General features: G+C 46.2%; 1 protein-coding gene across 1 annotated transcript in view; it reads left to right on the forward strand.

Moving 5' to 3' along the window:
• The first annotated feature begins 2,350 nt into the window (after positions 1–2,350).
• The window catches only part of arhgap23b (Rho GTPase activating protein 23b), a 78,581-nt gene continuing 68,431 nt past the window's right edge, over positions 2,351–12,500 (forward strand). Inside the window, exon 1 of the mRNA XM_063220712.1 lies at positions 2,351–4,857. Within this exon, the coding sequence (XP_063076782.1) occupies positions 4,672–4,857 (186 nt within the window). The 5' untranslated portion in view covers positions 2,351–4,671. The remainder of the gene's footprint in view (positions 4,858–12,500) is intronic.

Here is a 12,500-nt window from a genome sequence, read left to right on the forward strand (position 1 = left end):
ACAGACACACACACACACAGACACACAGACACCCACACACACACACACACACTCACACGCACACACACACACAGACACACACAGACACACACACGCACACAGACACACACACACACACACACGCACACACACACAGACACCCACCCACACATGCACAGACACACACACACACACACACACACACACACACACACACACACACACACACACACACACACACACACACACACACACACACACACACACACACACACACAGTCCCAAACACACACACACATCCAGAGACAGACACGTGGCCCCTTGTGTCCTAAATTCAGTGTTGCTGCTCAGTAATATCAGGGAGCCAGCAGCCATGACCAGGTCTGAGACTAAGAAGAGGCGACAGAGAGAGACGGAGAGAGAGAGAGAGAGAGAGAGAGAGAGAGAGAGACGTAGAGAGAGAAAGAGAGAGAGACGTGGAGAGAGAGAGAGAGAGACTTGGAGAGAGAGAGAGAGAGACGTAGAGAGAGAGAGAGAGAGACAGACAGAGAGAGAGAGACGTAGAGAGAGAGAGAGACTTGGAGAGAGAGAGAAAGAGAGACGTAGAGGGAGAGAGAGAGAGACGTGGAGGGAGAGAGAGAGAGACGTGGAGAGAAAATGAGAGAGAGAGACGGAGAGAGGGAGAGATGTAGAGGGAGAGAGAGAGACAAAGAGAGAGAAAGAGAGAGAGAGAGAGAGCAGGATAGACACCCAGAGAGTGAGATTGAGAGAAAAAAGAAAGAGAGTGGCTAAGAAAGATGCAGATAGAGAAGAAGACAGAGAGACAGAGAGAGAACAAGACAGAGAGTGAGAGCGAAAGAGTGAAAGAACGAGAGGAAGGATAACAGAGAGACACAGAAAGAGAGAATGAGTGACTGAGGGAGTGGGGAGCATGTCAGAGAGCAGGTCAGAGAGAGAGAGAAAGAGAGAGAGAGGGATAGAGAAGGAGGGAAAAAAGTAAGTGTGTGGGTGAAGCAAGAGTGCAAGAAAGAGTGGGAGACAGCGAGCGAGAGAAGAGTGTGGGAGCGAGAGAACGGCAAAAAGGGAGAAAAATGACAGGGAAGGCAGAGAGAGAACGAGGGAGAGAGAGAGAGAGAGCATTTATGAAAAAGAGCAACTTGCAGCCACACTGTCGGGCTAAACAGGGGGTAGGAGAGTGTGCATGAGAGAGAGAGAGAGAGAGAGAGAGAGAGAGAGAGAGAGAGAGAGAGAGAGAGAGAGAGAGAGAGAGAGAGAGAGAGAGAGAGAGAGAGAATCAAGTGGAAAGAGTAGAGTAGTGTGAAAGAGAGGGGCGGAGAACGAGAGAGAGAAAGAGAGAGAGAGAGGGAGGGAGAGAGAGAGGGAGGGATGGAGTGAACGGGGAAGAGCAAAGCAAACGCACGCAGGGAGCCCACCAGCTGATGAGCAGGACTACTGCTTTTCGCACTGCACTGCCGAGAGAGAGGCAACACTCACTCTGTGGAGAGTGGAAAACTCTGCCCCCGTGAGAGAGAGAGAGAGAGAGAGAGAGAGAGAGAGAGAGAGAGAGAGAGAGAGAGAGAGAGAGAGAGAGAGAGAGAGTGAGCAGAGCGGAGAGAAAGAGTGTGGGCATACTACCACTAAACGGGAGACAGCAAACTGAGAGCTGAGAGCAACGCAACCATACACCAAGGCAGTGGGAGAATCCGACTGAAAAACCACCGCAGACTTCAAAATTGGACTCTACAATCTCCACAGACCAGAATTCAAAAAAGGAAAAAGAGAGATTTAGAGAGAGACAGAGAGAGAAGCTCTTTCCGCCAACACTGGGCACAGACGTCAAAATTGGACTCTACAATCTCCACAGACCAGAATTCAAAAAAGGAAAAAGAGAGATTTAGAGAGAGACAGAGAGAGACAGATAGAGAAGCTCTTTCTGCCAACACTGGACACGGACGTCAAAATTGGACTTTACAATCTACACAGACGACCAGGATAAAAAAGGGAAAAGAGGTTTTTAGAGAGAGAGAGAGAGAGAGAGAGAAGAGAGAAGAGAGAGAGACTACACTTTGGCTCTTGCTCTCTCTCCGCCAACACTGGACACATGAGTTGTGGTGACCACACAGTCCCAGGAAACAAGGGAGCGCGGAGAGGAGAAGAGGAGGAGAGGAGAAGAGAAGAGGAACCCTAATGGCATGGTAGCTCTAGCTCTGCTCTGCTTTGCTCTGCTTCCACTGGACATTCCCAACGCTGCTGAATCCTGAAAAGGAAAAAAGAGAGACGGCCACAACAACAACAACAACAACAACAACAACAAAAAGAGAAAGAATCTCAAAGAGAAGAACCTCAAAGTTTGGACTTCCCTCGTCTTGAAGAGAGAGAGAGAGAGGGAGAGAGAGAGAGAGAGAGAGAGGGAGAGGGAGAGGGAGAGAGCACTGGTTGGACTGGTTTTCTTCCACTTTCATCCTCTCCTCTCTTCGGCTCGGCTGGCTGTTGTGCTCCAGGGGGGGTAACAGACAGGCAGGCAGGCAGGCAGCCCTAACCCTCAACAGAGATCCAGATAACAGAGGACGACGAGAACGAGAAGAAGCGTGCAGCAGGCAAGCAAGCAGGCAAGCAAGCGGACTTAACAAGGCTCAGTGGTCGCGTGTGCTGCGTATGTGTGGAGGTCCGGACTGGAGGTCTGCCCTGCTGTCCGTGGTGGAGAGGGAGTAGAGCCGAAGAGAGGAGGGGGCTTTGGTGGTGGTGGTGGTGGGGGTAGTGGTGGTGTGTGGAAGCGGGGGTGCTGCTGGATGGACCAGAGCGGAGATGAGCCGTGCCTAGAGGGGGTGAGATCAGCTGTTTGTCTGAGCGTAGCATGATCGGCGGCACGCTCCCAACAACAGGAGCAGCAGCAACAGCAACTGCAGCAGCAGCAGCAACTGCAGCAGCAGCAACAGCAGCAGCAGCAGCGGCAACAGTCATGTGCGCTAGCCAAACCCGGCTATGCTGCTAACCACTGCCTAAGTGGTATGTGCCCTTCTTGTTCTTTTTTTTCTGCCTGTAGCTGTTGTTGGGTGGACACCATCTTCTTTTTTGGTGGGAAACAAAAGTTAGTTAACCACCACTTGACCACACCTGGAGAATTGGATACACTAACTAACCTAACTGAACTTCATTGACTTCATTGATTTCAGAATCCAGGATATTTACTTCCACCAAAGGGGGATTTTTTTTCCTTTGCTCTTTTGAGGAATGCAGAAGAAGAATTCCACAAAGGAGATTCCAGAACCCAGAACTCCCTAAAGGAAAGCGTTCCAGGACCGTGGTGGTGGTTACTTACAAGGGAGTTTGGTTGGAACAAGCTGTGGAAGGAACTGCACCAGAGAGAGTAGAGAGAGAGAGGTTCCATTGGCCCATTGTTTCCGGGTTCTATTATTGCAAGGGGGAGGGGGGAAAATCCCCCTTTAGGCAGACCTAGGCAGACCTAAGGACTGTTCTATTCAATGCTAGGAGTATTATGACACGCCCCTTTAGGCAGACCGGAACCTGGTCATGTTAGGTGCCCATAGCAACCTATTACATTGGCATATCTCTATACACTTAAAGAATCTCTGACTGTACTGTATGTCTGTACTGCTGGTGCAATGCTGAGTTGTCAAAGATGGCCCCGGTTGTGCTCCTCTGCTCCTCTGCAATGTTCAAGAGTCTTTAGTGGCAGAGCCACTATGGGAAATCTCTACCTTGTCAAGCATTGACATAAAGAGTCAGTTATTGCAACTGACTTAAAGACCTGCTTTAATTTTGAGCCAACATGGCAGGCCTTTACACTGCTAAGCATTGACTACAAGAGTCAGTTATTGCAACTGTCTTTAAAGACTCACTTTAACTTGGATCCAAGATGGCAGTTCATTACACTGCAGAGCATTGACTACAAGAGTCAGTAGTTTGCAACTGGCTCAAAGACCCTGGCTGTGAACTTAGATACAAGATGGCGGCTTCTGAAGGAGCAATTGGGAACGTCGGTGGCGATGCGCGTTGTTGGGAATTGGTGCTGGAACACCTGAGAGACTGGGGACTTCGACAAACGGAATTATGATCTATGATTTAAACAGTTCTTTAACCATGTTCTTGCGATGGCATTCGTTCCTTCCTCCTTACTGACGCCTACATCCGCCACTTGAAAGACAGACTTCCTTTTGAGGAATATCAAGCCAGGGGCTTTGCAGCATCAAGCATCAACATGTGTCCACTGGAGGATTTTGTATGCAAATGTGATCGTCTGTGTGTACCGCAATTCAAACACAGGGAACAACCAGATAAACCGTAGTGTACTCCTTACTCATAACACCTTGACTTCGTAAAGTGCAGCAGTGGGCATTTGCTGTACTGCGTAAAGGGGCGAGGGGGTTGAGTCTGTTGACGTATACATAGACAGACACACAAACACAAACACACACACACACACCTGTGTGTGTCAGCAATGTGTGTGTCCTGAGGGAACATTTCGGGCCACAAACTGTCGTGACCCCCCCCCGCCCACCATTTCAACTCTACCACAGTTCAGTTCAGGTAGTGAGTTACAACACACACACACACACAATCACACTCACACACACACACACAGGACCGTTTGTGTGTGTGTGTCTGTGTGTGTGTGTGTGTGGGTGTGTGTCCACCCACCCGTTAGCGTGTGGCTGGGTGTGTGTGTAAGAGATGTGTGAGATGTGGACGCAGCAGCGTCGCGTCTCCAGCTGCCCGGCGCCGGTGGGCATGCGCTGGTGCTTCGAGTTCCCGGTGGGGGTGGACTGTAGCGGGCCGGAGCCCTGCTGCATCTGGCTCGCCGCCCTGCGCTCCGGACGGCTCCCCAAGAGGGACACACTGCACCGGCGATACTACTGGGTAAGAAGAGTTGTGGAAAAGAGTTGTTTGGGTGTGAGAGAAGAGAGAGAGAGAGAGAGAGAGAGGTAAGAGGAGAGAGAGAGTGTGTGAGGGAGACAGAGAGAGAGAGAGAGAGAGAGCGAGAGCGAGAGCGAGAGTAAGAGATACACTGCACCGGCGATACTACTGGGTAAGAAGAGTTGTGGAAAAGAGTTGTTTGGGTGTGAGAGAAGAGAGAGAGAGAGAGAGAGGTAAGGGGAGAGAGAGAGTGTGTGAGGGAGATAGAGAGAGAGAGAGAGAGAGAGAGAGAGAGAGAGAGAGCGAGAGCGAGAGCGAGAGTAAGAGAGACCCTGTACCGGAAATACTACTGGGTAAGAACTTAGTTGTGGAAGAGAGTTTGAGTGTGAGAGAAGAGAGAGAGAGAGAGGGGTAAGGGGAGAGAGAGAGAGTGAGAGATAGAGAGAGAGAGAGAGAGAGAGAGAGTGAGAGATAGAGAGAGAGAGAGAGAGAGAGATGGAGATTGAGTGAAAGAGAAAGAGAGCTACAGTAGAGAGAGAGAGAGAGAGAGAGAGAGAGAGAGAGAGAGAGGAGACCCTGTAGTGTACTGACAATACTACTGGGTAAGACCATCGGAAGACGAGTGTGAGAGAGGACAGGGGATAGAGCGAAGAGAGAGAAAGAGAGGTAAGGAATAGGATAGAGAGAGGGAGGGAGAGAAAGGGAGAGGGAGAAAGAGAGCCTGTACCGACAATACTACTGAGTAAGGCCTGCATCAGGATGAACAGTCAAATCATGTCACGAGAGTCAAAAAAGATATTTTGACTACAGAGACCTCACAGTGAGTGAGTGAGTGAGTAGTGAGTGAGTGAGTGAGTGAAAGAATGAGAGACTGAGTGAACGAGTGAGTGAGTGAGTGAGTGAGTGAGTGAGTGAGTGAATGAGAGAGTGAGTGAGTCAGAGAGAGAGCTGCACTTGGCGTATACTACGGCATAAGACCATTGGAGGTTTCACAAGAGTCAAAAACGACATTTTGACTACAGAGACTTAACAGTCAGTGAAAGAGTGTGTGAAAGAGTGAATGAGAGACACTGCACTGGGCGCTATAGCAGTGTTTCTCAACCTTTTTTTAGGCGAGGCACCCTTTCAATTCATGAAAAATGTCAAGGCACCCCAAACCAACAAGCCGTAACTTATCAATTTAGACAAATATGTATCATATTACATTATTTATTTATCAGTCACATTTCCGCGGCACCCCTGAGGGGGGCCCACGGCACCCCCTGTTTAGAAACACTGCGCTATAGCATAAGATCATTGGAGGTGTTGTGTGAGAGAGAGATAGGTGGGAGTGGAGAGTGGGGGGCAGAGATACAGTAAGTATGCGCTAACTACAAGGCACGACTAAATTAGGGTCTCTAGGGCAACCGAGAGGTCAGGAGGCCGGGTGGGGATTGGTGGCCGAGGGGAGGGGGAAGATGCTTTGCACTTTGGTGTGTGTGTGTGTGTGTGGGTGAGGGGGTAGGTGTGTGTTTGTGTGTGTGTGTGTGTGTGTGTGTGTGTGTGTGTGTGTGTGTGTGTGTGTGTGTGTGTGTGTGTGTGTGTGTGTGTGTGTGTGTGTGTGTGTGTGTGTGTGTGTGTGTGTGTGTCTGCATGTCTGTGCATAAGTGTTAGAGTAGACTGAAGCTGACACTGTAAAACATTGTAAGGCAGTTAAACGTAAAAAAAGTATGTTGCCCTACTGCCATAAGTTTGTGAGTTAACTCAACTTGAGACTTAACTCAACTCCTGACTTTCTCAAGTTGCGTTAACTTACAAACTTAAGGCAGCAGGGCAACTTACTTTTGAAAGCTTTATGGCAGCAATGTTTTAACAGTGTGAGGCCAACCCTATGGCTGTTCCTGGCGAATCGATTCCCGTGAGGTAAATTTTCTGGTCCCCTGCTCCATGATAGCCTGGTCCAGACCATCCCATAATACTACCATTTTCATTTCGTATTCATGGTCTGGACTTTGTTTGATCTGACGCGGTAGCAGGAAGCAGGAAGGACATTTTCGGAAAAATCAGGATTTAACTTATAAGTTGTTGAACAAACATGTCTGACGTCTATCTATGGCGATGTAGGACAGTTTAACAGACATGTCTGACAGATCATCCTACCGTAGGATAAAATTACAATGTATGACCGTTTGTCAGAACACCGGCGAAAATCCTACCGGTCAACATCGCTCCACAGAGGACAGGTACCAGACGTAGTGCGGAGCCAAGTGTCTTGGCGGAAGTACGTAGAATGGCGCGCGAGGCTAGCTCCATGATGTAGCCTGGTGAACCAGCGCCACCCGCTGGACGGCAAAATGTTTTGTCTACGGGTGGGTCTGGCCTCGCATAATGATTCAATGAAGCCAGAATGCCATGAATCTGGCAAACCAATTATAACGCAAAGATGTGTTTTGAATCAAAGCGGGCAGCGTTTTGAGGGAAGGTTGTTCTCATCAACAATCTTCGGATGTATTATGCATCGAGGCCAGACTAAATTAGACATCCACATTTAGTCTGGTTTATCAGGCTATCCATGATGCACATGGACAAAAAAAACGAACTTAGCATCTGCACTTGTTGTTCTGTATATTTCCTGTGCACTTTGTACCTGCTAGTGTTGTATGCTATGATTATGTCCTCGATTGTAAGTTGCTTTGGTAAAAAAACAAAAAAGCCTCTGCCAAATGCAATGTAACTCCACTAAATGCACTGCACTCCACTGTGATGGATACGTTGCCCATTTCATAACTGCTACTCAATAGGAAGGTTTACGATGAGTTAACTCACCAACTTAAGGCAGCAGGGCAAATTACTTTGTTACGTTTAACACTAGAACTACCACGGAGGGGTCAATTGACCTTTTTACCTAAAAGCCCCACAAGGGGGTCATTTGACCCTTTGGACCCCCTGCGGACACTCTTTTTGTTGTGGAAATGTAGCTGTTAACACCTCACAGCTGTCACTTGAGACACATAGGGTCTTTCTCAAATGCAAGGCCAGTGTCCTTCCAAGTGTATCAGCCTAATTAGTCAGGCCCAGTGATTGGATACCCTTTATTAGTCATACCCAGTGATTGGATATTCTGTAGAGTTCACCAAAAAGTATCCAATCACTGGGCGTGACTAATTAGGCTGATACACTTGGAAGGACACTGGCCTTGCATTTGAGAAAGACCCAGTGTGTGTGTGTGTGTGTGTGTGTGGATCATTTCCAATGCCTGTTGAGTGCTGTATCTCTGCATCTGGGATAGGAGCTTCTTTCACCACAAAATTCTTGAGGGAAGTGAAGCAGTAGTCCACATGCACTGGTATTTATCCATCTAACAATTGCCAGGTTGCATTCACATGAGTCGTTATGGTCACATGGCATGGGAGATTCACACGTTACAGTTTTTCTCGATTGGTTTGGCTAATTTCTCGAAACTGAGATGACATTCTCAAAACAACACGGACAAATCCCCAAACCAACTTGCAATTTCCCAAAACAGAATGGCATTTGTCATTGCTTTCATCAGATATCAAATGCTTTGTACATGTCTCAAATGTTTAGTACATCTCTGCAGATGGATATGTACAAATACCCTTCAGTTGACACATTCAGCATAGATTTAGCACATTTTCCAAATAAATTGACCTTGCTTATCTAAACGAATTAGACAATTCTCAGTCTAATGGTTGCCCTCTCCAAAACACGTCAGCATTATTTCATTGTGTAAGTCATCATATGCAAAGTGGTCTACGCAATTCCCAAAACAGTCAAGGACATCATATTTTAAGAATTTCATTAGGCCTACATAGTAAATATTCAACAGGTCAGATGGTATTGTAACTTTTCTAGTTAGTAGAAAATAATTTTACAACCGTGTATACCAGGGGTGTCAAACATACGGCCCGCGGGCCGCATCCGGCCCGCGGGAGGGTTCCATCCGGCCCGGATGTAAAAAAAAAAAAAAAAAAAAAAAAAAATTTTTTTTTTTTTTTTTTTTAACTTTTTTTTTTTTTTTTAATGAAATAACCGAAATGCGCAATTACGGCCGTCGGGGCAAAATCGAAACCTGCATGACATTAACCCAATGGTCCCTCTGTTACACTGTATATATGTAGTAAAGTGCACATCACACTTCTAATATATATAGTGAATTTGTACTGTAACAGGCATTTCATAAAGCTCATATATTATAGACCTCATATATAGAGATAAAATGTTAATACTTCTTATTCGTATTGTATTGGTATTGGTTGTAATTAAATAATAAATATAATAGGATTTGTATTGGTTCCTATTAAGCTCAAACTGGAAACGGGATGTTAGAATGCGTGAAAATGCAGGAAATTACATATAAGAAATACAAAATTTTCTGGGGGTACACCCCCAGACCCCCTGCCAAAATGAACTGTCCCATATTTAATTAATTGACGGTTGCCAATGAATGAATGAAGTCAAGGAAATTTTGCATAGGATTATCAGTATTGCATTGCTTTCTACATATTCAACACACTTAAAACGTGATAGTACTGAACACTAATCCACTGCTTTACGTTTTTTTTTTTTTTTGCGATGATGTTAGTAATGCGGCCCGCTTGAGGTCCACATGGGTTGTATGCGGCCCCGGACCAAAATGAGTTTGACACCCCTGGTGTATACTATATTTTCCTCTGTTATTTGGCTAATTTCATGACATTTTTTCAAACGACATTCTGTTTTGAACAATTGCTAGTTGCTTTGGCATTTGTCCATGTTATTTTGTGAATGTTATCTCTGTTTTGAGAAATGAGCCAAACCCATGAGAAACCTGTGATATATGGGCATTACTTTCTGTATATGAATTTACAGTAAAGAAAGTGACTGATAAATGTCCTTGATAAATTATCTGTGTTGTCAAACTTCAATGTTTCCACTCACTTTTTCATTTTTATACATAGTCGAAATCTGTTAGCTGAACGTAGATAAAACACCTAACCATTTTGACTGGCAGTGCTTACACAATGGCAAAGGGACAATTTATTTTGGGGGTACTGATGATATATGTGGGGAAGAAATTTAGTTTTGACACATGGGTAAACTGTTTTTGGGGTGATATGAGCGAGCGATGAGGATCCAAGTAGTTATGCTGAACCATCCAGTTTATTTTGACAGAAGGACTAAATGAATGCAAATGAGCCAAAGCAATTGAGAAAGATCTATGCCATTTTGATGGTACTGACTATTTATATGTGAGACGGTTTAGTGCTGATACAAGAATGAGGTGTTTTGGGAGGTATATGACATTTTGCTAGTTATCTGAACTGTTGTGCAGAAGTGTAAGAATGTTTGGCCAAATGACCCAATGGTTATAGGAATGTCATCTCAGTTTCAAGAAATGAGCCAAACCAATCGAGAAAAACTGTAATTCAACCATTATCTGGTTGCAGTCATATGATACGTCATGATCACATGGGACATTCACAAGTTCATTGATGACTTATATGAAGAAAATGTGCTGACATGTTTTCAGGACAACCATTACACTGAGAATCAACCAATTGGGATAGATCAGCAAGGTACATTCATTTGAAAATTGTACTAAATGTAAGCTGATAACTGTAGGATACTTGTACATAGCCATTTGCAAGGATGTACTAAATGATTGAGACATATACAAAAGCATTTGAAATTTGATGAAAGCAATGATAAATGCCATTCTGTTGTGAGGAACTGCAAATTATTTTTGGAATTTGTCCATGTTTTGAGAATGACATCTCAGTTTCAAGAAATGAGCCAAACCAATGGAGAAAAACTGTAGCACACTGTCCGCCAAACTGTGCTATCTGTCTTTGCTGCTGATATCTTCATGCAAGTTGCTATTTACCTGTGGTGATTTTGGAGGCTGACAGCCCTTGGGAAGAAGCTGTCTGTCCCTGTTTGTCTTGGCTGTTAGCACTGTAAGGTGTGACCCCCTCACCCCACACACGGCCCCTAACAGCCTCATTACCATAACAAAATGAGTGATTAGTGTATTAGGTAAAAGCCGCCGGGTCAAATGACCCCTCTCTGGTACTTCTAGGTAGGCAGAAAAATCCTGGTAGTTCTAGTGTTAACTGGCAGCATTTGTTTCACAGTATGAGGCTGGTCCTGAGGGGTCAATTCCCGTGTGGTAATGGGAACTATATTCTGACCTATGTAGGAGTGGGAAAGGATCTGCACACTGCTTGCAAAAGACTTCATTTATTTGGAGCAACGTTTCGATCATAGATCTTCTTCAGGCATGACAGTTTTTTGATTTGGCACCTGCTGATGCTTTTTTGCTGGATGTGCGCGCTTTCCACTACACTCTAACTATATTCCGAGGGACTCACTAATTCGACGCCCTTTTGGTACTTAACGCTTACGTCATACAACCCTAAACCTAAACCTAAACATAACCCTAAACCTAACCTTAACCCTAAACTTAACCCTAAGCCTTACCTTAAACCTAACACTAACCTTAACCCTAAACCTAACCTTAAATTGCTTGTTTGAAATGTTTGATTTCCATGTGAAGTACCGAGAGGGCGTCAGACTAGTGGGTCCCATATTCCGACCCCCCTGCTCCCATGATACACTGCACAGTTATGAATACGGTGCCCATTTCATAACTGCTGGTCGATAGGAAGGTTACGATGAGGTCTCCAGTAATGCTCGCCGTGCGCCCCGCTCACTTCCTGTTGGCCAGGCTCACTTCCTGTTTTGAGCTTTTCTTTGCTCTTTTGCCTTTGGGCTTAATTGGCCCTCGGGGGGGTTGGAGCCTATGAGAGATACTACCTGCTGTGTGTGTGTGTGTGTATGTGTGTGTGTGTGTGTGTGTGTGTGTGTGTGTGTGTGTGTGTGTGTGTGTGTGTGTGTGTGTGCACGTGGGTGCGTGCGTGTGGGGGTCAGTGCCTATGAAAGGTACTACCTGCTGTGTGTGTGCGTGTATGCGTGTGCATGTGCGTGTGTGTGTGCGTGCGTGAGCGTGTGTGGGGGTCGGTGCCTATGAAAGGTACTACCTGCTGTGTGTGTGTGTGTGTGTGTGCGTGCGTGCGTGCGTGTGTGGGGGGGTCGGTGCCTATGAAAGGTACTACCTGCTGGGCCGACTGTATCGGGATTCAGGAAAAGCAGCCTAATCTGGAAGCTGTTTGCATGTGTGTGTGTGTGTGTGTGCGTGTGTGTGTGTGTGTGTGTGTGTGTGTGTGTGTGTGTGTGTGTGTGTGTGTGTGTGTGTGTGTGTGTGTGTGTGTGTGTGTGTGTGTGTGTGTGTGTGTGTGTGAGTTTGGTGTGTGTGCTATGATGGATGCACATATGTGTGTGTACAGGCATGAATTCCGCTGTGTGGTGGAGTGTCCGATACGCTGCAGTAGTTGTGTGTGTGTGTGCGTGTGTGTGTGTGTGTGTGTGTGTGTGTGTGTGCGTGCGTGCGTGCACGTGTGTGTGTGCGTGTGTGTGTGTGTGAATTCCATGTAGGGGAAAAGCAAGGTGTGTGTGTGTGTGTGTGTGCGCGCTTGCATGTGTGTGTGTGTGTGTGTGTGTGTAAATGCCATGTAGGGGTAAAGCGAGGCTCTCGTATCTCTCATGTGATTCGTCCTGATGGACATGTGTGTTTACGCTTCATGAAGATTCCGACTGTCCGCCCT

This window comes from Engraulis encrasicolus, chromosome 17 (genome assembly GCF_034702125.1).
Source record: "Engraulis encrasicolus isolate BLACKSEA-1 chromosome 17, IST_EnEncr_1.0, whole genome shotgun sequence".
NCBI classification, from domain to species: Eukaryota; Metazoa; Chordata; class Actinopteri; order Clupeiformes; family Engraulidae; genus Engraulis; species Engraulis encrasicolus.